Source organism: Diabrotica virgifera, chromosome 3 (assembly GCF_917563875.1).
Source record: "Diabrotica virgifera virgifera chromosome 3, PGI_DIABVI_V3a".
Classification (NCBI taxonomy): Eukaryota; Metazoa; Arthropoda; class Insecta; order Coleoptera; family Chrysomelidae; genus Diabrotica; species Diabrotica virgifera.
The window spans coordinates 40810600-40836695 of NC_065445.1; the positions used below are offsets into that span (position 1 = coordinate 40810600).

General features: G+C 32.1%; 1 protein-coding gene across 1 annotated transcript in view; it reads left to right on the forward strand.

The window, feature by feature from the left end:
* The window catches only part of LOC114327750 (T-box transcription factor TBX10), a 123902-nt gene that overhangs the window by 41940 nt on the left and 55866 nt on the right, over positions 1–26096 (forward strand). The window contains exons 6-7 of the mRNA XM_050647887.1: positions 7008–7169; positions 12577–12644. Coding sequence (XP_050503844.1) covers positions 7008–7169; positions 12577–12644 — 230 coding nt within the window. The remainder of the gene's footprint in view (positions 1–7007; positions 7170–12576; positions 12645–26096) is intronic.

Below are 26096 nucleotides of genomic sequence, written 5' to 3' on the forward strand. Positions count from 1 at the left end.
TATTTTCTACGATTTATTTCCACACCATCTCTCTATCATCCACCGTTTAGCGGGGGTGGCGCCCTAAAATTGACAAGTTTTTAAAAAAGATGTTTTTAAAAAATATATATTTTTCCCTAACTGTAACGGAAATTAAGAAGAAATCCTGCGGCAATTATTCACAAATAATTGACTGATTTTTTGGTATAGGTTTCACTTAAGGATAATTTCCCTTTTTTTAATTACAGGGTGTTACATTTTAAAAAACCTCTTTTTATACCATCTGAACCGTTTATGCTAGAGTAAAAAGACTTTCAGCGATTACCCATGTACTGGTGTTATTTACAAATTTGTATAATGCACCCCCATTTTTTCCCCGGAACCACCCCAAAAAAGAGAAGAATTAATAAATAAATTGATTTTCTTGGAATCTTTCACACACAATGCCCTTTATTAATATGCTTCATATATAATTTTGTGCAAGTTATTATTACCCATGCATGGACACTAAAAGCGATTTCCTAGTACAACCCCTGTAGCCAAAAACAATAAATAAAATGGGGGGTTGAAATTTTTTTTTTGTTTTTTGCTTTTTGATCCATGTGGGCATATGCTTCATCAATAGTGCTTTTCAAAAATATATATGGTTATTGCAACATCCCTGCGCAAACCACCCCTATCCTTGAAAATATACTGCAGAAACTACCCCTATACCTTATCCAGCATGTTTTTACGATTTTCTCATTACCTATTCATTTTTTTTTAACAAAACTTATACAAGGTTAAAGACCACTATTTACTCTAAAAATTAGGTCCTATTCATTTTTTTCGTTTAAGCAACCGTTACGGCACAGTGGCGCCGTAAACCTCATATGTGCTTTGACGGGCTCCAGTTTTTGTTTTCTTTTTTCGTCATCTGTTCGTTTTATTGATAAAGTACTTATGCAAAATAAAACAACACAGTGTAACCTACAAATTATGACTTATGCACATTTTACATTCTTTGCTCCCCAAAGCCACAGTGGTGGCCCAAAATAAATTTTTGCATATTTTCGCCACCTACATGCATTTTATTGCATTAATGCTACCTTAACAGCACAATATTTACCTTTAGGTGGTCGCTACGCAGTGGCGGATCCAGGGAGGGGTGATGGGGGTGATCACCTCCCCCCCTCTCAAACCAAGTGATATTATATTCAAAGATTATAAAAATATTCATTTATTTTTATAGAAATTTAACCAATTGGCACCCCCTCTTAACGATTCTGGATCCGCCACTGTCGCTAAAGCATAAAAAGTCATTCTTATAAAAATAATATTAATATAATATATGTATTTCTATAAAAATAAATGAATATTTTTATAATCTTCAAATATAATATCACTTGGTTTGAGAGGGGTGGGGGTGCCATCACCCCCATCACCCTCCCTGGATCCGCCACTGCTTAGCGACCACTTAGGGGTGAATATTGTGCTATTAAGGTAGCATAGACGCAATAAAATGCGTGTAGGTGGCAAAATATGAAAAAATTTATTTTGGGCCACCACTGTAGCTTTGGGGAGCAAAGAATGTAAAATGTGCATAGATCATGATTTGTAGGTTACACTGTGTTGTTTTATTTTACATAAGTACTTTATCAATAAAACAAACAGATGACGAAAAAATAAACAAAAACTGGAGCCCGTCAAAGCATATATGAGGTTTACGGCGCCACTGTGCCGTAACGGTTGCTTAAACGAAAAAAATGAATAGGACCTAATTTTTAGAGTAAATAGTGGTCTTTAACCTTGTATAAGTTTTGTTTAAAAAAAATGAATAGGTAATGAGAAAATCGTAAAAACATGCTGGATAAGGTATAGGGGTAGTTTCTGCAGTATATTTTCAAGGATAGGGGTGGTTTGCGCAGGGATGTTGCAATAACCATATATATTTTTGAAAAGCACTATTGATGAAGCATATGCCCACATGGATCAAAAAGCAAAAAACAAAAAAAAATTTCAACCCCCCATTTGATTTATTGTTTTTGGCTACAGGGGTTGTACTAGGAAATCGCTTTTAGTGTCCATGCATGGGTAATAATAACTTGCACAAAATGATATATGAAGCATAATAATGAAGGGCATTGTGTGTGAAGGATTCCAAGAAAATCACTTTATTTATTAATTCTTCTTTTTTTCTGGGTGGTTCCGGGGAAAAAATGGGGGTGCATTATACAAATTTGTAAATAACACCAGTACATGGGTAATCGCTGAAAGTCTTTTTACTCTAGCATAAACGGTTCAGATGGTATAAAAAGGTGTTTTTTAAAATGTAACACCCTGTAATTAAAAAAAGGGCAATTACCCTTAAGTGAAACCTATACCAAAAAATCAATCATCTATTTGTGAATAATTTCCGCAGCATTTCTTTTTAATTTCCGTTACAGTTAGGGAAAAATATATTTTTTTTAAAAACATCTTTTTTAAAAACTTGTCAACTTTGGGGCGCCACCCTTGCTAAACGGTGGATGATATAGAGATGCTGTCGGAAATAAATCGTAGAAAATATAGTCCTCTTCAAATTTCTATAAAAGAAATTTTTTGTAAAAGGTACAGGAAGGGCTACGTTCTGCAAAAACCATAAATTACCCCCTTTAAAGGGGTGAAAAGGGGGGTTCCGGGGCGAAATTTTTTCAGAAAATGTTAGTCTTATAATAAGCACCCCTTGATATGCCAGAAAAAAAATAAAACCGGACTTGTGTCCATTTTGCAAGGTTCAACCTCTGTTTCCTACACTATAAAGTATTTCTTGGTTTACTTTTAGCCTATAAACTAAATTTAAAACAGTTAAATGAAAAATTGCAATACCAACAATGCCCATGCGAATAATTGTTATTGTGTATTTTTAAATCAATAAAATGAAAAATAATCTAAAAAAACGACATAAAACTACGTTTTTAATATCACGTACCTAAAACGTGATAAAAATGACTTCAGTTATGGTGGAACATATTCACGTGACTTTCGACGTCGAAAGAACGTGATAAACTGACGTGATTTGGTGATAATTATGACGTCTTTTCAACGTTTTGGAAACGTTATTTGGTTGCCTGGGTAGCAGTTGCCGTGGGCTTCAGGGGTTCCGGGATTGGGTTCTTATGGCGTATTCGTATTCAGCAATCCCAAAAACTCCCCGTGTAATCGGTTTGTATCAATTTAGTACCAGAAACTTCAGAAACTGACGTGCTTTAGCAGTGACACTTGGTACAGGTGCTCCGGGAGGGGGTCGGTTATGATGGTGTAATCTCCTAGTAATCTGTTTGCATCAATTTAGTGCCGATAACCCTCGAACCTCCAAATGACGTGGCTTAGCAGTGACCCTGGGCACCAGGTACTCCGTGTCAGCTACCCGAAAATTCCCCGAAGCAACAGAATCTGGCTCTTAATGTGCTTATTTTAACATATTTATGCACTTTTGGATGTATTTTATTCACTTTAAAATGCAATTATTCATTTCCACCCATTTTTCTATTGTAGACTTTTTCCTGGCATCATCCTGAACACAATGCAAAAAGTTGTAAGTCTCTATTAGGTTCTGTAATTAAAAATCAATTTATTCCTGTTACTCTGGGCTAATTAGCAAAATACAAGGAAAAGTTATTTACCAGCAATATTATTGCTGGAATCGAATCTTATGATTGTATATATTAATAACATACGTATGCAAAATCAGCAGATATTGTGCTACTTTTTTATAAACAAAATGGCGCCCGCAAATGTGTGATTTTAATTTTTGCTCTACAACTCCAAAGATTTTAACTTTACACCAAAAACACCCTAATAAAAATTCACCGCAATTAAATACCTATAGAGACGTGTTTTTTCCGATTTACTTCGACGAAAATTTTCCCCGGAAAATGCGGGTTTTTCCAACAAAATCTTTAATTTTCATCTAAAATTTTAATTAAAAGTAATTGTTTATAAATATTTAAATAACTTGGTAATATAAAAGCTATTTTCGTATAAATTATAATTCCGGAAGCCCATGAAAATTGAATGAACATCTAGCAACAATTGAATTGTGAACTGAAAATTTACGGTCGCTATAATAACCACAATAATTACGATACATAAGAATAACTATGATTTTTGTATAAAATGACACTGTACCTATCTAATGTATTTTACATAATTGAAATTGGACTATTAAGGCGGCCTCAGGAATATTTTAAAATTATAAAAAAAAATTTTTTGTATAAATAAATAGAATATCTCGGGAAATATTAAACTAAATTAAATCTTGAAAACGATATTGGAAAAAGCGTCATGACGTTTATTTTAAAAGAAAAAAACGTATAATTGTGATGAGCGGTTCCTGAGATACAACCTGTCAAAGTTGACAGGCATTTACGGCATAGATATAAACAATATGATCATAATTTTTCAACCATCACCTTTTTATTTTTGTCCTCTTTCTCCACACCAATTTTTATATCTTTAAATTCTCATAACGTTTATTATTATAATAATAACTCTCGATATTAAGAGTGAAAATTGCCAAAAATAGCAAAATTCCAATCAAAAATTAGATTGGAGAAAATGTAATCTCAAAGTTCAAAATCGGTATACGTTAAATAAAGGCATTTTATTGGCTTCCCATGGAGCAATTTTCCTCATTCTTTTTTTGTTCCCAAGCAGCTCGAGTAGAGCCGTGTAACTAACGCATTAGTAAATGTCAAACTTGCTTTTGTTTTGTTATAATAGATTAATTTATTTATAAGAAAATATCACTACATATTTTTTCCAGTTATAGACTTTTTTTAGATAAACTCACTACGAGTTTACCTTTTAACGTTAAAAACACAAATATTCTCATTTGAAAGATGTATAATTATTTAAACAATCTTTATTTAAACAAATTAAAAATTTTTGTTATAATAAACAAATTAATTCAGTATAGCAAAACAAAAGCAACTTTGACATTTAATAATGCGTTAATTAGATGGCTTTTCTCGAGTTACTTGGGAACAAAAAAAGAATGAAGAAAATTGCTCTATGGGAAGTTGAGAAAATGCACTTTTTTAGCGTATACCGATTTTGAACTTTGAGATTACATTTTCTCCAATTTAATTTTTGATTAAAATTTTGCTATTTTTGGCAAATTTTCACTCATAATATCGATAGTTTTTAATATAATAATATATGTTATGAGTATTTTAAAGATATGAAAATTAGTATGGAGAAAGAGGACAAAAATAAAAACGTGATGGTTCAAAAATTATGGTCTCATTGTTTATATCTTTGCCGTAAATGCCTGTCAACTTTGAGAGGTTATATCTCAGGAATCGCTCATCACAATTAACCGTTTTTTTCTTTTAAAATAAGCGTCATGACGCTTTTGTCCAATATAGTTTTCAAGATTTAATTTAATTTAATATTTCCTGAGATATTCTATTTGTTTTTAAGCCAAAAAATTGTTTATAATTTTAAAATATTCCTGAGGGCGCCTCAATAGACCAATTTCAATTTTGTAAAGTACATTAGATAGGTACAGTGTCCCTTTATACAAAAATCATAGCTATTCTTATGTATCATAACTATTGTGGTTATTATAGCGACCGTAAATTTTTAGTTAACAATTCAATTGTTGCTAAACTGTTCATTCAATCTCTATCGGCTTCTGGAATTGTGATCTATACGAAAAGAGCTTTTATATTACCAAGTTATTTAATTATTGATAAACAATTACTTATCTAACAATAAAACACTGAAAACGTTTGTTTTCAATATTTCCACAAAATGTATTACAACTATGTGGCTACAGTGTTTCGGCAGAGTGCCTTTCTCAAGTGATTTAGATTAGCTCTCCACTCCTCAACCTCTTCAGTTAAAGACTTTAAAAAGACAAACCCATAGTAATCTAAATCACTTGAGAAAGGCACTCTGCCGAAACAGATGTATTCACATAGTTGTAATAAATTTTGTGGAAGTATAGAAAACAAACGTTTTCAGTGTTTTATTGTTAAATAAAATGAACTTCCATCAAGTAGCAGTCGAATCCATCAATTAATTAGTTATCTAAAATTTTAGTTGAAAATTAAAAATTTTGTTAAAAAACACACATTTTCCAGGGAAAATTTTCGTCGAAGTAAATTGGGAAAAACACGTCTCTATGCAGAATTTAATTACGGTGAATTTTTATTTGGTTGTTTTTGGTGTAAAGTTAAAATCTTTGGAGTTACAGAGTAAAAATTGACAAAAAAACACGATTTTCAGGCGCCATTTTGTTTATAAAAAAGTATCACACTACCTGCGAACTTTGCATACTTTACCTATATTATTAATATATACAATCATAAGATTCGATTACTTACTTACTTACTCCGTGGCATTACAACCCTTCGTGGGTTTTAGCCGACTCGACAACATGCCTCCACTGTTTTCTGCCTTGAGCAACCTCCATCCAATTCTCCACGCCCATCGCGCTTAGGTCTCCTGCTATATTATCTCGCCACCTGAGACAAAGATCTTCCTTAGGATTCTTCTTTCCCAAACAAGTAGTCTCTCTTCGTTTGCCTTTGTTATCGTCCACGTTTCGCTTCCATACATCACAACGGGTCGTATGATTGTTTTATAGACTTGTATCTTCGTACGTCTTGTTAATTGTTTTGATTTTATAAGGTTTTGGAGGGCAAAAAGACATCTGTTGCCGGCCTGTATCCTGTTGTTTATTTCTTGTGATCCGTTATTGTCTTCAGTTATTGTTGTTCCAAGATACTTGAATTCTCTAACGCGCTCAAAGTTAAAGTCATCAATGGTGATGTTCTGACCAATTCTGTCTCTGCTTTGGTTATTGCGACTTATATAAGATTCGACTCCAGCAATAAAATTGCTGGTAAATAACTTTTCCCAAAAATGGCCTATTCTCCGATAATCTACCCAGACTATGTGGTTTTACTGCAAAATGCCCTGGTCTATGGTGTGCTTTATTGTTTTAAAAACAATTTTTAAACTTATTTTTAATGATATATTTTTTCGTTTTATTTCAGATTATATTGAATTCCATGCATCGATATCAGCCACGGTTCCATATTGTTTACTTACCTCCAAAAAATTTAAGTTCAGCAGATGAAAATTCCAATGAAAATTTCAAAACATTCGTTTTTTCTGAAACATCATTCACAGCTGTTACAGCGTACCAAAACCATAGGGTAAGTTAAAATTTACCTCCCATCTTTTAATCGTAAAAACAATAGAAATATGTTCTATTTTCTACTAATATATCTCTAATAAATCTCTTGTCAAATACTTTTGGTCAACTATGTCATATCATATGAGAAACATCAACTACAAACTGCCAGCAAGTTTGTTTACTTATTATGGTAGATGGACACCTCAATAGGGCTTTTCATTCACAGTCATTTGTTTCGAGCTTCTGTCATATGTCGTATAATTCGTGTATATTAATATTATACACAGAGTATACAACATATGACAGAAGCTCAAAACAAATGACAATCGATGAAAAGCCCTTTAGCATTATTATAGTACATGGAATATTTATTTAATATGCTCTACAGGCCTTGTAGGCCTAGGGCTTTACAACTTAACAATTACAATTTTACATAATACAAATGACAATATATACTAATGTCTTATATATTTTATATAATTTGATTTAATGTTTATGTAAAAATTGCTGCACTATTTTTCTCCACTGTATCCTATTTGTTGTTTTCTCTTTCCAGTCTGTAATTTCCATCGATCCTATATCTTCTTGAAACTTTTCGTGCAAACTTTTTCTTGGTCTACCTCGTCTCCTTGTCTCAACTGGTCTTCTTAACAGTACCTTCTTTGACATTCTTGACCTATCCATCCTCTCGACATGACCTGCCCACCTGATTATTTGTGCCTTCGTGTATTTCTTATAGTTGGTTCCTTGTAAATCATCCTTAATTCTTGATTAGTTCTTCTTTGCCAACCGTCTGCCCTATTTTTCCCCGGAAAACAGTCCTCAGTACCTTGCGTTCCCACCTCTCTATCATTTCTTCTTCTGTTTTGTTTAGTACCCATGTCTCACATCCGTAGGTGACTGTTGCTCTTATTACAGTTTGGTATATTCTGATTTTCTTCTTTCTGGATACATAATTTGATTTTAATATTCTTTTACTGCCGATCTTTCGGTTACCTTTAGCTATCCTGTGCTTTAGTTCATTTTGCTCGTGTCCTTTTTCATCTATTATGGATTATGGTACCTAGATATATAAAGTGCTTTACTCATTTAAATTTATATTATTTTACATCGAACGCTGTTAACTTTAGCATATCTTCAAGTTCTCTTTCTGTGTTGCCTAGCACCATATACTTCATCTTTTCTTCATTTATTTCTAGGCCAAATTTTTTTGCCTCTCTGACTAATCTTCTCATGATTTTCTTTAATTCGGTATTAGTTTTTGCTAGCAGTGTAAGGTCGTCGGCGTAGGCCATGCATTGATGCTCGTTACGGTAGATCGTTCTTGTGTTTCTGTTCTGCTGTTCCTTACAATTGTTTCCAAAACTAGATTAAATAACACAGTTGATAGAGGGTCACCTTGTCTGAGTCCTTTTTTGACTAGAAACTCTTCCGATTTGTGACTGTTCCACACTTTTTCGTTAGATGTCATATTTAAGGTAATTCTTATTAGCTTGATTAGTTTTTCTGGTATTTTCATTTGGCGTAGGGCTTCATACATTTTTTTCTGTTAATTTTGTCATAGGCCTGTTTAAAATTATTACATGGAATATGGTGTGATAAAATATCTGTTTACTCCTTAAGAATCGATCATAAGATGTATGCAGCATGAACTCATAAAGTTGCATTCAACGAAATAGACTCTGTTCAATGATTGGTTATCTCAATCGCATCAAATTGATTATGATAATAATATACATAATATTATGGACCAGCAATTCTCAATCTGTGGTACATGTACCTGCCCTATCACTGGTGGTACAAATTATTATTTGCGGTTGTACTCAAAACGCAAAAACAGCCAAAATCAGCACCACTATTATAGGTAGTTAATTAGATTACCTAACTACAGTGCCGGATCTACCACTAGGCCGACTAGGCCGTGGCCTAGGGCCGCAAGCAAAAGGGGGCCGCAGCGTTTTGTAAAAAAAAAACTTTTTGGTAAAAAAATTGAATTTTTATTTTCCAAAATTAATTAAAATTTACTTCTACTGTAAATCGGGTACATTACTTTTGTATACAAACGATACAATCTAATTAAAATAACAACGACTTTGCACATTCAACTATGCCTGATGATATCTAATGCACCTCGAGAAAGATCCTTCAGCGTGTTGAAAAGAATCAAAAACTACTTGAGGAACTCGACTCTGACGAAGATTCTAGATTGTCTAGTTTGGCTGGTTTTTTTCAAATGCTGAGCTTTTTCAAGCCTTAAACTTTCGCGGTTTGATTAAAGATTTTGTAGCCAAAAAAGCTAGAAAAGAAAAAGAATAAAGATATGAGAGTTATTATGAGTATTGAGTGGAGTGAGTGTCAATGCTAATCACTAATTTAACTTTATCCAAATTAAGAACAATATTAAGAACACTATTAATAACTTCAGAACAATATTAAGAACATGACATTGACGTTTTTTAGTATAAGAGAATAATGTGAGAATTAACAATCTGGAAGTTTATTTGTTATAATGTTATTTCAGCTCGGCTTTTTTTAGTCTTTTATTGTCACCTGTACTTTTACCCCCAAATGAAACAAATCTTATTTAATTTTATTTTAACAATTAACTGCAATACTTACTAATTTATAATATGATAATTTTAGTAATAGGTCTGGATCCCGCGTATGAAAAAAAAATGTTAACAGCTTAAGGGTGTCTAGTCGGATAAACTTTGATATATGGGAACACTGGAACAAGGGCAGTTTTAATTGTGGAACAGGTTAAAAATTTGGAACGGTCAGACCACGAAAACGGCACATTTATTTTGTTCGACAGAATAGACTTAAACTCTCCGAACAGAGATTAAACTTTCATGCAAACATCAGACTGCTATTTAGCACCTGTCATAATTTCTGTCATTTGACATATTCTACATGTTCCACTCATTAAAACGCCCATTGGGTGATACAAAATGTCGGATAAAAATGGTCGGACAAAATACATGTGCCGTTTTCGTGGTCTGACCGTTCCAAATGTTTAACCTGTTCCACAATTAAAACTTCCCCTGTTCCAGTGTTCCCAGATATCAAAGTTTGTCCGACTAGACACCCTTAAGCTATTAACAAATTTTCAGCTTGCTATTATTCAACTTTTTTTTATAAGCGGGATCCAGACCTATAATGTTAATAATTTTACAAATAACTGCTATTTGCTAACATTTTGAATTATATATTTTCTATAAATATAGAAATTGTTGTTAGAGCTGTTTTGGGGTATTAGCCAAATTTGTAAACCAATTCGACAGATTTCTCAAAAATATTGAATACGTTCCTTTTGCGGTTTTTCGATCTGATGTTCATTTCACTAAAAATCGCGGGGTTAGTTACTATTTAAATTTTTAAATTTACCCCCCACCCCTCTCCATAGGGGACCGTGTTTGGCATGATTCGATAGATTTTTGAAAAATATTGAGCACTTACTTTTTAGTTTGTCAATCTGACGTTTATTTCTCGAAATAATCGCTTTTTATTGTGAAACTTTGTGACTCACCCATTTCCTTACGCCCCGCTCAAACCGTCAGATCCGTAATGTCATGTACGTAACTTACCTTATCTTAATCTGACGATTTCGAGTTTTTCTAAAGATAGATTTTTTTTTCGAACCCCCTTAACGAACTCCCTGTATTAAGATCCAATATATTGATGTGATCTTGATTATTGATATGAGATAATATTCTTATATGTCATTTAATTTAATCAATGCATTAATCATAATCTAATTAATTTACCAGATCACATATCAATATGTTTTCAATCTCAGGGCGAATTAGAAAATTAATTACTTACTCTCGTGGCTTCTAAGTATTTCTCAATGGTTCCTAATCGGGATAGGAAAGAAAAGAGTAAAATAATACACACTTATGGGTTACAATTATAATCAAAATATTGTTTATTTTATTTAAATGGCAATCACTGCTTAATATTTGCTAGATCTTATTTTTCTTAAACATAACATTTACAAATGGGAATCTTATTTCCTTTTGGTTTCCAATTGAAAGTTTTTATTAACATTTAACTATTAGGATTTACTAGCAACAATTCTATTTAAGTTTGATGAAGCTTTTCTGATATTATTTATTATGTTCTTCAATTTATAATGTGGTATTTAATACGAAAAACCCATACATTCATGTCCAAACAAATGAGACTGACCTTTTTCTGGTGAACTGAGAATGTCTTCACACAAGACCCGTTTCCTGCTATCCTTGGCTGCGATCAAAACCTCGTCCTGGCCTTTAGTAATGTTCTCCTTTGAAAACTAGCTCATATAGCTCTCGTACCTGCTTCTGTCGTGATGCTGTATTCTACCTTTTTCGAAACTGCAATCAGCTACCGGGACACTCTTGGCTCAAGGAGGTTCTTTTACTCTCAACCTGGCCTACCTCTCGTTCCACGATAGATCTCCACACTCACGGAACTACACCGGCTTTCTCACTCTCCGTACACTACCGTCTACTACTGGACTTCACTTCTCGACAGCTCAAAACATTCTGCTCTCTATTTGTCATTCATTCCCCTACTTTCTAAATAGCCCTTCCAGATTCACAAATCAACCTTCCACCACCAACTCTCATTCGCAGTCTTCCTCAAAACCAATTTTTAATCTTTCTAAATATGCTTAATGGATTTCAAAGAAAATAGTTAATTCCCATTCTAAAATTACTTTTTACTATTTACAAAATTTAATGACCTATTCTCTATTTCCACTAAGTCTTATTTAGCATCGGCTAATGATCGAACCTTCCGCGAACAACGATAATGACCTATTATCGATTTCACTTGAGTTTTATTTAGCATAGGCTAATGATCGAACCTTCCGCGAACAACGATAATGGTACGCGCCATTCACTTTGTTATTTTTCTAATCACTTCTTAAAATTAAATATAACAATTTGTTGTATACAGGTTGTTCTAAATTTATATGCCCATGGTTGGGAAAATTGAAAATATTTTATATTAAATTGAATTCTGTTTATAATTATCAAAATTTAATCTTCATATCAAATAGACATATAACAATATAGTAGGGGTACATTTACAGGGTACAAGGTTTCTCCCCATGTGATAATCTGACGCGCTCGAGTAACTGCAAAAATCCCCGCTTGGGCTCCTATACCATTATGTATTAATATGAAATGTGCTTTATACTTTAATTGCATAATCCTGAAGTTATCGGGGGCCGCTCGGGGTAATTTGGCCTAGGGCCCCAAGTACCCTAAACCCGACATTGCCTAGCTAGATTACCTCAGTTAGATGGTCAAAAAAAAATAAAAAGTATTTTGTGGTAAATGACTCAAAAAGGTTGAGAACCACTTATATACATAGATCAAGAAGAATTTCCGTCAAAAACGTTGGCAATTTAAATCTGATAATGTGTATTGTTTCAGATAACTCAACTTAAAATAGCAAGTAATCCTTTTGCGAAAGGATTTAGAGACTGTGATCCGGACGACAGGTAAGATAAATATGTATCTTTTTTACAACAAAATTCCAAAAAAATCAATTTCAAAGTTAGAAAATTGGTTTGAAAATTTCTTTATTGTCAATACTAGTACATAGTACGATTGGCTTTTATGGTTTCCTAAAATTATTGCATCGTACACGTTCATAAATAGCTAACACAAGTGAAATTATCTCAGAAAAAAAATCTAAAACTACCTGTTAAACTAAACATTTCCGGACGAACCATAACCACAATAAACCTCTTAGGTTGAACCTAATGTGAACCTAACATAACTTAACAGACGAATAGTATGTTCAAATGTGTTTAAAAATAATGTATGCTAAGGTATTATTATTTCCTAATTTATATTAAGCTATGTATTATCGTTTCGTTATTTATGTTAATGTCCGACTGGTATATTATTTGACAAGTAATGACATGATTTCGAAGCCAATTAAATATGACATATTGCCCTAGGGCGGTATTTTGAAAAATAACGCCCTTGGGCATTAAATTTAAATAACTAGTTAACTACTTGGCCCAAGAGCTGTGAGACATTTTTGAGTAGGTATTTTAGGCAACCTGAAAATTTTTCAGGTGACTCTTCCATGATAGCCTAATACAAAAATGCAGGTCTGGCTGGAGGGCAGCGGTTATTTTCCCCAAAAATCCCCCCAAAGTTAAACAAAAGGGTAAAAATTGTTATTACAAAAAAATATCGTTGACGTGACTTTAAAGTAAATTTAAATATTCAAATATAAAGAAAATAAACAGGTCAGGCGATTTGAGGGCGATTTTAACTCTGCAAGATACTTGCACGGGCGCCCCAGGATTATTTTCAGGGGATGCATCTGAACTTCAGAAGATTTCATCTGAATCTGTACATACTAATAACGAGTATAAAATACACAACTATACATGCATAATAATGTACATTTCTTCCGGACAGGAAGGTGCAATTGTTATTTTGACGGAGTATTTTTTAATATTAAAAATAAACATTCTAAAAAAGACAGTTTTTTTGGTGAAATTTTCCAACTGCCAGGTGATCAAACAAATTATGCGTGCATATAAATGAAAAGCGCTATAGGTAAGCAGCAGTGTGAGAAAGAGCGTATACCGATAGCTGTTTGCGTCCTCTGTTGTAGCTGCGCGAGTCCGTTCGATCGAGAAAAATCACGTGACCTGGCGATATCCATGTTGTTGTTCCTCAAAACGTTAGAGTATTTATTATAATATATTATAGTTTTTTAAGTAACTTTTTCTTAATTAAAGGAAAATAATACGTACTATACAATAGATTTTGCAAATATGATAGAAAAAGACAAATTTATTTTTATAAATATACAGGTAGAAAAGTATAAAACTATAAACTAAATTAATTCTGTGTCCGAATCTTGTACTTCTTCTTCAAACTCCTCAGCTGAGCTTAAATATTCATTCTCTTCTTCCTCGTCAGACTCTCCTCGAGACTCAGATTCCTCTTCTACATGATCTGTAAATAGTTGTAATATGTACCTATTTAGAATTAATTAAAAATTAATTAATAATTAACTAGTAGAGTTGCTACATATTCTCCGTCCTTTTATACGGAGTCAAAGCCTGGACAATCACGGGCGCATCTGAAGAAAGACTTGCCGTTGTTGAGATGTGGAGTTATCGAATAATGTATCGATGTTGAGAAATACTCAACACTATGAAGGAAAGAAACATGAGCTACTTTGGTCATACCTACACTAAGAAATAAAAAACGTGATGTGATTGGTTATATAAGGAAAAGTATTAAGCATTGGTAATTTTTCATTGATTCTAAATACATATTACAACTACTTACAGACCAGGTAGAAGAATCTGAGTCTCGAGGGGAGTCTGACGAAGGAGAAGAGAATGAATATTTATTTTAGCTCATTTTTCTTTCCTTCATAGTGTTGAGTATTTCTTTTGCCTTTTTCATCTTTCTTAATGTTTTCTTGTTTTTTAAGTGTTGTGTCCATGATATTTTTTACATTATTCGATAACACCACATCTCAACAATGGTAAGGCTTTCTTCAGATGCGCCCGTGATTGTCCAGGCTTCGACTCCTTATAAAAGAACAGAGAATACGTAGCAACTCAATTCATTATTCACTGATTAATTTTTAATTAATTCTAAATACATATTAGAACTATTTACAGATCATGTAGAAGAGGAATCTGAGTCTCGAGGGGAGTCTGATGAAGAAGAACAGAATGAACATTTAAGCTCAGATGAGGAGTTTAAAGAAGTACAAGATTCGGACACCGAATTAATTTAGTTTATAGTTTTATATTTTCTACCTATATATTTATAATAACAAATTTGTCTTTTTCTATCATATTTGCAAAATCTATTGTATAGTACGTATTATTTTCCTTTAATTAAGAAAAATTACTTAAAAAACTATAATATACATAAAAATTACACTAACGTTTCGAGGCACAACAACATGGATATCGCCAGGTCACGTGATTTTCTCGAGCGAACGGTCTCACTCAACTACAACAGAGGAGGCAAATAGCTATCGGTATACGCTCTTTCTCACACTGCTGCTTACTTATAGCGGTTTTCATTTATATGCACGCGTAATTTGTTTGATCACATGGCAATTGGAAAATTTCACCAAAAAAAACCTGTCTTTTGTAGAAAATTTATTTTTAAAATTAACAAATACCCTGTCAAACTAACAATTGCACCTCCCTGTCCGGAACGAATGTACATAGCTATGCATGTATAGTGTATAGTTGTATATTTTATACTCGTTAATAGTATGTACAGATTCAGATGAAATCTTCTGAAGTTCAGATGCACCCCTGAAAATAATCCTGGGGCGCCCATGCATGTATCTTGCAGAGTTAAAATCGTCCTCAAATCGCCTGGCCTGTTTATTTTCTTTATATTCGAATATTTAAATTTACTTTCAAGTCATATCAATGATATTTTTTGTAATAACAATTTTTTCCCTTTTTTAACTTTTGGGGGGGATTTTTGGGGAAAATAACCGCTACCCTCCAGCCAGACCGGCATTTTTGTATTAGGCTATCATAGAAGAGTCACCTGAAAAATTTTCAGGTTGCCTAAAATACCTACTCAAAAATGTCTCACAGCTCTTATACTAACTGTTAAGTTGACAAATAAAAACCTAAGTAAAACTATGGTTACCACAATAATTACGTTACGACTATTGCTGGTAAATGTACTTATTTGAAAACTAATTAATTCAAAATTCATTCAAATTTTTTGCATATAAAGAAGAATTTAATCCATTTTAAAGAAAAAAGGTGATATGGTGCTGATGTTTTGCTATGGGGGGTGGGAACTTCACTGACTAATTCCAAGCAACTTTTGTTATATAAAGTTTTTTCACAAAAGTTAACACTTCGACTTATTTCTGAATAAATAATATGTTCATTTTTCAACAAAAAACTCCGCTGCCACGCGTCGGGCAGTAAACTTTATTCTCGGGAAGAAGCGTATCACTTTGCTCCCTTGTTATACAAATAACTATTGCTGTATTATGATACCATACTAAGTTATTTCTACTTACAAAAATTAAAGGTATCGGCATTTGTTACAAGCCTGGACTATTGTCTTTAATTTTTTTCTAAATATCTTTTTTGAATATCATGCAAAACTCACCCTGTATTATGTATAATGCCTTTTTGCAAATGCATTTTGCATATACGTTCATATTTTGAAGTGGAAAAGCATTCCATAGAGTCTCAGTATCCTGCAATCGTTTTTCCATCAACCCGTAAAGCAAATACGGAAGAGGTAGGAATTGTTGCTTTTGAAAGCGACGATAACCAGAATAAAGAAACACTTCTCTTATTACGAGCCTTTTTCTATATAAAAGCTATAAATATAAAATGGAAGTAACATGTCAAAGAAAAACTGTGCAGTGTAGATATATTTATTTAAAAATCATGCTCTACTGAAATGTTTATTAGTTCAATACCAAAAATAAAACGGACGATGCCTTAAGAAATGTTTCAAAATTAAAAAGTCGAGCCAAATCAAAATAAATACTTCATAATCTTAATCGAAGAGAAGTGTGTCTTAAATTCGGAGATTTATTACTAGCAAAATATTTGCCGTTTCGATTTATCTGGACCATCGGAAAACGTTTTGTTTTGCCAAATGTAGACAGGGTGATTTAATCCAATTTGAGGTTGATTTATATGGTTTACATAATAAAAATTCATTATTTTTTAATCTTATATACCTTTTACAATCAAACAATCTAGATGTTTATAAAATTTTGTACAACCATGTTAATTGTTTAAAATTAAAGCTCTGAGAAAAAAAGAAAAAAAAAATAAAAAAAAAAAAATAATTAAATAAAATAAAAAGATACTAAGATCTAAACCTCCGCGAGGTTGAATCGGGTTTAGGTCTTAGCGCGATAAAAAAATATACAAAAAAAAAATATACAAAAAAAAAATATACAAAAAAAAAATATACAAAAAAAAAAAAAAAAAAAAAAAAAAAAAAAAATAAATGTTAAAAATGTAATAAAAAAAAATGTTAAAAAATATAATAAAAAAAAACAGAGTTAAAAAAAAACAGTAGTACTAATAGTTTTAAATTTAGATACTAAGCATATATTTTGTAAAAGAGAGAATTCAAAACACATTGACTGGCCAGTTGGTTGCTTAAACCAGTGCCAATAAAACATAAACACACACACACATTCATTATTTTTTACTGTTAATTGGTATTATGTCTTATATTTCAAGGTCAAAATTTAAAAAGCATTGAAAATAGGCGAAATAAGACCTTAGAGAAACGTGTGTAACTTGAATCGCAACATAATGAATAAAATAATAAATATAATCTTTAGACCTTCTACCCTCTCGGACGTAGGTATGACTTGTCCTCTGTTAACAATGCACAAATCTCTTCCATTGCTTTCTGTCCTGTGCCATATAGTCCAGGTTTTTAATAAGGTTTTTCCCATGACACCCGAGCAGCCAGGGTACTGAAGCGTTTTTTTGACAAGTAATATCTATAAGAGCAAATTGTAACTATTTCCTGCGTAGGATCTGGCGGCCATTTTTCTTTATAAACAATTAAGTGTCAAAAAATGGCATTTTTCCCTTTTTTTTCAAATCAATGGAAAACAGTGAAACTTATGGTTTTTTTAGTACAAATTTCTTTGAGATTATAAAAAAAGCTTTAAAATGACGTATTACAAAGTTTGATATACCTACTCATTTATTGTTAAGATAATTTCGAAGAAAGGTCGGAATTGCAAAAAAAATTAATTTCGCAATATCTATTGTAAAAATTAGTATACAGCTTTGAAATTTTTGTCATATAAGGGTTCTTTGGTGCTTAATATGTGATAAAAATTTCAAAGCGATTCATTCAATTGTTTAAATTTTATTCAAATTGTTTATCCCAGAGAGCAGTTTATTTGCAATAACATAAGTCAGAAAAACATAACGTTAGAACCATTCCACAGGTGTCAAATGAAAGAGCATGAGCTATGTTTTCAACTTGGTTTTAAATAAGCGATTAAAAAATGCATTTATTAGTAATAAATAATTATGCGAAAGTATCGTAAAGCTTTCCTTATAAACTTTTTATTTTGTTATATAAGAAATTATATATATATTTATTACAATTTTTCATCAATTATGATATAAATAACATTACTTGGCAGTTGTGCACTTAAAACAGGGTAAAAAAGTTAATTTTTTTGGAAAAAGTTATCGAAAAAGTTTATAAGGAAAGATTTACGATACTTTTGTATAATTATTTATTACTAATAAATGCATTTTTTATTCGCTTTTTTTAAACCAAGTTGAAAATATAGATCATGCTCTTTCATTTGACACCTGTGGAATGGTTCTAACGTCATGTTTTTCTGACTTATGTTATTGCAAAAAAATGCTCTCTGGGATAAACAATTTGAATAAAATTTAAACAACTGAATGAATCGCTTTGAAATTTTTATCACATATTAAGCACCAAAGAATCCTCATTTGACAAAAATCTCAAACCTGTACACTAATATTTACAACAGTTATTGCGAAAATATTTTTTTTTGCAATTCCGACTTTCTTTCGCAATTATATTAACAATAAATGAGTATATCAAACTTTGTAATATGTCATTTTAAAGATTTTTCCATAATCTCAAAGATATTTGTACTAAAAAAATCATAAGTTTCACTGTTTTCCATTGATTTGAAAAAAAAAGGGAAAAATGCCATTTTTTGACAGTTACTTACTTACTTACTTAGTCCTAAGCCTTTCTACCTTTAGGTGTAAGGCTGGTGGAGTTGAGTTTGGCATTGTAGTCTCCATGCTTTCCGATCTTGCGCTAGGTTTCTTGCACTTTCCAATGTCAATCCCTTCTTCTCGACTTCTTTCCTGATTTCATCTACCCACATAACTCTTGGTCTCCCTCTTTTGTTTTTCCCCTGCACTCTCGTTTCGAACACTCGTTTTGTTAGCCTCTCGTTCGACATTCTACACACGTGCCCGAACCATCTAAGTTGTCCTTCTACTATTTTTTCATTGATTGGTTCTAGTTTTAGGTTTTGTCTAATTGTTTCGTTTCGTATTTTGTCTGTCCTTTTTCTGTTTGCTATTTTCCTCAGGAACCTCATTTCCATAGCATTGACTCTGGATTTTTGTCTCCCCGTCAATGTCCATGTCTCGCTGCTATACATGATTGTTGGTCTAACTACTGATTTAACGACTGCCGTTTTTACTTTTTCCGGTATCCCTTTTTTCCCAAAAAATGTTGTTTTCATAGTGTTAAATAAGCTTCCTGTTCGTCCCATTCTCTCGTTTATTTCCATGTCTTGTTTACCATTTGATTCGATTATTACTCCTAGGTATTTAAAATATTCCACTTGCTCTAGTTGTTTCCCGTCTAATTCTATTGCGTGTGTCTTCCTCGTATTTGAAATTATCATTGTTTTTGTTTTCTCTGTATTAATTTTCATATTTATGTTTGATAGTTCTTCTTCTAGGATTTCAAGATTGTTCTGTAAGTCTTCTCTGTTTTCTGCTATCAATACCATGTCGTCTGCAAATAGTAGCTCCGATAGTTGAGTCTGTTTCATTTGCCAGTATCCTAATGTTAGTTTTCTCATTCTTCTCTTGGCTTTCTTTATCGCTTCATCCAGTACCACTGAGAATAGCAGTGGACTCAGCACGCATCCCTGTTTGACGCCTTGACTTGTAGAAAATTCTCTGGATTCCTCGTTATTGGTTCTTACTGTATTTGTATTATTTTTGTACATATCCTTTATTACTTCTATTATGTGTCTGTCGACTCCCCTTTCTGTTAGTGTCTTCCAAACGTCCTTTCTTCGGATTCTGTCAAACGCCTTTTCCAGGTCAATGAAGCACATATGTATCTCTCTATTTTTCTTGATTACCTTCTCACTTACTTGTCTTAATGTGAATATTAGGTCTTGCGTGCTTCTGTCCTTCCTGAATCCACACTGTGTGTCTTCCATAGTTGTTTCTATTTGTGTTTTTATTCTTGTCTCTAGTATTCTTGCTAATACCTTCCCAGGGATACTTGATATGGTGATACCTCGATAATTATTACAGTTTCTCTTGTCTCCCTTTTTGTGTATTGGTAATATAATGTCTTTCTTCCAGTCCTTTGGTAATTCTGCTCTATTTATGATATCATTCATTAGTTCTTTCATGCTATCCATTCCCTCTGTCCCCATGAATTTTATCATTTCCGGGGTGATATGATCCTTGCCTGGTGCTTTGCCCAGTTTTACTCTTTCTATTGCTTTCTCTAATTCCTCTCTTGTTATGGATTCCACTTGTTGTTCTTCATTCCTTTCTTGTATCTCCCCTATGTTGTCCTTGTCTACATGAGTTAGCTCTTTGAAATGTTCTCTCCATCTTTCCATTATTTGTTTTTCTTCTGTTAGTACGTTTCCATTCTTGTCTTTTATATTCGGCATCGTGTGCTCTTTCTTTTGTCTGAGTTGTTTTAATGCGCCGTAGAAGAGTTTTTGGTTTTCCCTATAATTTTTTGTCATTTTTTGTCCAAATATCTCCCATGACCTTTCCTTTCCTGCTTTCACCGCTATTTTAACCTCTTTCCTTTTTTCTTTATATGCTTCGTAATCTTCCGGGTGTTTTGTGCTTAGGTATCTTTTCCATTTGTCTTTTTTGTTCTTTATTTTCTCTCGTATTTCTTCCGTCCACCATTCTGTTCTCCTCATGTTAGTGTTTGCTATTTTTGCTTTCCCGCAAGTTTCCTCAGCTGCTTTGATTATGCTGGTTTTTAGATATTCCCATTTTTTTTCTATATTTGTATTTTTTGCCCTACCTTTCAAAGTATTATCTAATTTTTCTTGGAATTTCTTCTTATATATTTCCTCTTTTAATTTGTAACTTTTTATTTTTTCATTTACTACCTTTCTTCTCTTTTCTTCTTTTTCCTCTGTTGTTCTCATTCTCATTATTACTAGATGGTGGTCACTGCCAATCTCCGAGCCTCTTTTCACTTTCGTATCCTGTACTCTTTTCCATTTGTTGCTGCTTACCAAAAAGTAATCTATGATTGATTTTTCGTTTCTGCTGTCTTGTACTCTCGTGTATTTGTGTACTTCTTTATGTTTAAATTTTGTATTTGTTATAACTAGTTTATTCTCCATACATATTTCTATTATTCTTTCACCATTTCTGTTTAGCATTTCTTCTCCTTCTTTTCCCATGCACTCCTCTATTCCGCTGTTGTTGTTTCCGACTCTACCGTTTAGATCTCCCATTACAATTATGTTTTCTTCCCCATTATCAATTTGCATTTGGAGCTCCTCGAAAAATTTTTCTTTCTCTTCCTTTCTTGCATCTTCATTTACTCCGTAGGCTGTTATTATTGTCCATATTTCTTCGTCCATCAGTTTAATTTTCACCGATAATATTCTCTGGTTAACATATGTTTCTTCTATAACGTGTTGTAGTCTATTCGGTGCAATTATTATCCCGACTCCTTCTTTTGCTCTCTCTTTTGTATCCGCTCCTACCCAAAGTAACCAATATCCTTTGTGTATTTTCTTAAGACCTTTTCCTTTCATCTTCGTTTCTGTTATTCCTAGTATTTCTATTTTTTGTCTTATCATATCTTCTACCAGTTCTTCCTCTTTTCCATTGATGCTTCTCACATTCCATGTTCCCATTTTTATCTCTCCTTTTTTCTGCAATCTAGCTTTCCCCTTTTTCCTATTTTCATCCTTGTTTACCTTTGCATCATCTTTTTCCCTATCGCTTTTCCCATTCATTGCCTTGGTTGTCATTGTTGTGGGTCCGGTCTCATTATTTTCTTTTAGTTTTTTGAAGTCCCTTCCCCGATATTTCTGTGAGTTAGTATAAGTTTCTCTTTATTATGGTCCCATTTCCACTCCTTTCCATTAATCTCCAGTTTCATATATCCTATCTTCGTAGTATTACCTTTGTCTTTTTCTTCTTTTGCCATTTTCCTAATTTTTGCTTGTATTTCCCTTTCCTTTCTTGTTAAATCTGATTCTATATACACCTTTTGTCCCTGTAGATTTTTCAGTTTTCCTTTGTTTTTTAGTACACTCATCTTATCCGTTAGGTTTTCCATTTCTGCTACAAAGATTTGGTCGCCGATCTTCACCGCTCCTCTCAGTCTGACCTCTAATTTCAGATTTCTTCCTATGAAGTGTTCTACTGACTCCTTTACAGGCTTTCCGTCGGTAGCATCTAGTGTTAGGCCTTTTAATACTATATTATTTCTCCGTCTATCTTTTTCCAATTGTTCTATTCTATTGTTTGCCATTTTTAAACCTTCTTCCAATTTTTCGTTTTTTTCTTTCAGCTCCTTAATATATTCCATCGTTTCTTTTTGGTCTTTCCGTATGGTTCTTATTTCTGCCATCATTTCATCATTTTTCCACATAACTTCCCGCATCATTTTTATCATCTCTTCATTTGTGTCGTTGCTTTTATTCGGTGTTCGTCTCGTCAGGTTACTCTTTTCAAAATATAATTTATCTTCTTTATATTTTTTCTTCTTAGATTCTTCGTCGCCACTATCAGATAGTTCTTCATTCTTTCTATAGGTTTCCTTTCGGATTGTTCCTGTTCCGCCACTGGCCATTTTAAATTAAATGTTAACCTCAGCACTAATATAAATATTATTATTATACACTTAGAAGTTTATTTTTATTTCGCACAAGAACGCTTTTTAAGTTTAACGATTATCGATAACGATAAGCCTGGACTATTGTCTTTAATTTTTTTCTAAATATCTTTTTTGAATATCATGCAAAACTCACCCTGTATTATGTATAATGCCTTTTTGCAAATGCATTTTGCATATACGTTCATATTTTGAAGTGGAAAAGCATTCCATAGAGTCTCAGTATCCTGCAATCGTTTTTCCATCAACCCGTAAAGCAAATACGGAAGAGGTAGGAATTGTTGCTTTTGAAAGCGACGATAACCAGAATAAAGAAACACTTCTCTTATTACGAGCCTTTTTCTATATAAAAGCTATAAATATAAAATGGAAGTAACATGTCAAAGAAAAACTGTGCAGTGTAGATATATTTATTTAAAAATCATGCTCTACTGAAATGTTTATTAGTTCAATACCAAAAATAAAACGGACGATGCCTTAAGAAATGTTTCAAAATTAAAAAGTCGAGCCAAATCAAAATAAATACTTCATAATCTTAATCGAAGAGAAGTGTGTCTTAAATTCGGAGATTTATTACTAGCAAAATATTTGCCGTTTCGATTTATCTGGACCATCGGAAAACGTTTTATTTTGCCAAATGTAGACAGGGTGATTTAATCCAATTTGAGGTTGATTTATATGGTTTACATAATAAAAATTCATTATTTTTTAATCTTATATACCTTTTACAATCAAACAATCTAGATGTTTATAAAATTTTGTACAACCATGTTAATTGTTTAAAATTAAAGCTCTGAGAAAAAAAGAAAAAAAAAATAAAAAAAAAAAAAATAATTAAATAAAATAAAAAGATACTAAGATCTAAACCTCCGCGAGGTTGAATCGGGTTTAGGTCTTAGCGCGATAAAAAAATATACAAAAAAAAAATATACAAAAAAAAAATATACAAAAAAAAAATATACAAAAAAAAAAAAAAAAAAACTAAAAAAAAAAAATAAAAAATGTAATAAAAAAAATGTTAAAAAATATAATAAAAAAAAACAGAGTTAAAAAAAAACAGTAGTACTAATAGTTTTAAATTTAGATACTAAGCATATATTTTGTAAAAGAGAGAATTCAAAACACATTGACTGGCCAGTTGGTTGCTTAAACCAGTGCCAATAAAACATAAACACACACACACATTCATTATTTTTTACTGTTAATTGGTATTATGTCTTATATTTCAAGGTCAAAATTTAAAAAGCATTGAAAATAGGCGAAATAAGACCTTAGAGAAACGTGTGTAACTTGAATCGCAACATAATGAATAAAATAATAAATATAATCTTTAGACCTTCTACCCTCTCGGACGTAGGTATGACTTGTCCTCTGTTAACAATGCACAAATCTCTTCCATTGCTTTCTGTCCTGTGCCATATAGTCCAGGTTTTTAATAAGGTTTTTCCCATGACACCCGAGCAGCCAGGGTACTGAAGCGTTTTTTTGACAAGTAATATCTATAAGAGCAAATTGTAACTATTTCCTGCGTAGGATCTGGCGGCCATTTTTCTTTATAAACAATTAAGTGTCAAAAAATGGCATTTTTCCCTTTTTTTTCAAATCAATGGAAAACAGTGAAACTTATGGTTTTTTTAGTACAAATTTCTTTGAGATTATAAAAAAAGCTTTAAAATGACGTATTACAAAGTTTGATATACCTACTCATTTATTGTTAAGATAATTTCGAAGAAAGGTCGGAATTGCAAAAAAAATTAATTTCGCAATATCTATTGTAAAAATTAGTATACAGCTTTGAAATTTTTGTCATATAAGGGTTCTTTGGTGCTTAATATGTGATAAAAATTTCAAAGCGATTCATTCAATTGTTTAAATTTTATTCAAATTGTTTATCCCAGAGAGCAGTTTATTTGCAATAACATAAGTCAGAAAAACATAACGTTAGAACCATTCCACAGGTGTCAAATGAAAGAGCATGAGCTATGTTTTCAACTTGGTTTTAAATAAGCGATTAAAAAATGCATTTATTAGTAATAAATAATTATGCGAAAGTATCGTAAAGCTTTCCTTATAAACTTTTTATTTTGTTATATAAGAAATTATATATATATTTATTACAATTTTTCATCAATTATGATATAAATAACATTACTTGGCAGTTGTGCACTTAAAACAGGGTAAAAAAGTTAATTTTTTTGGAAAAAGTTATCGAAAAAGTTTATAAGGAAAGATTTACGATACTTTTGTATAATTATTTATTACTAATAAATGCATTTTTTATTCGCTTTTTTTAAACCAAGTTGAAAATATAGATCATGCTCTTTCATTTGACACCTGTGGAATGGTTCTAACGTCATGTTTTTCTGACTTATGTTATTGCAAAAAAATGCTCTCTGGGATAAACAATTTGAATAAAATTTAAACAACTGAATGAATCGCTTTGAAATTTTTATCACATATTAAGCACCAAAGAATCCTCATTTGACAAAAATCTCAAACCTGTACACTAATATTTACAACAGTTATTGCGAAAATATTTTTTTTTGCAATTCCGACTTTCTTTCGCAATTATATTAACAATAAATGAGTATATCAAACTTTGTAATATGTCATTTTAAAGATTTTTCCATAATCTCAAAGATATTTGTACTAAAAAAATCATAAGTTTCACTGTTTTCCATTGATTTGAAAAAAAAAGGGAAAAATGCCATTTTTTGACAGTTAATTGTTTATAAATAAAAATGGCCGCCAGATCCCACGCAGGAAATAGTTACCATTTGTTCCTATAGGTATTACTTGTCGAAAAAACGCTTCAGTACCCTGGCTGCTGAAGTGTCACGAACATCGTATATTTTTGTCTTATTACCCTGGCCTAATAGCCTTAGCTTCGTTCCATGATATTCCTTTGTCTCAAGAATCCTTGCCATCACTTCGTTCCATGTCTCTCTCGGCTTTCCTCTACTTCTTTTCTCCTGCACCTTCGTTTTCCATATCTTCTTAACTGGTACTTTTTTTATGTTGTTCTGAAGGTATTTCCTTGTGGCATTTTTATAATTAACTATTTAGTTGGAAAATAAGATACAATTAAATTGAAAAAAATAATTTTATTAACGTTTCGACGCCCAAATCTTAATTTTTTACCAAATCTGGGACTTCTTTCTGTAGTAGTTGTAAATGCCCCCACCAACTTAATTGTCTTTTTTCAACATTCTCCATCATTGTCTATAGATTTTCAGTTTTCTTTTATGTAGTTATTCCTTACCCTATCCCTTCTCGTGACTCCTTGAACTCTG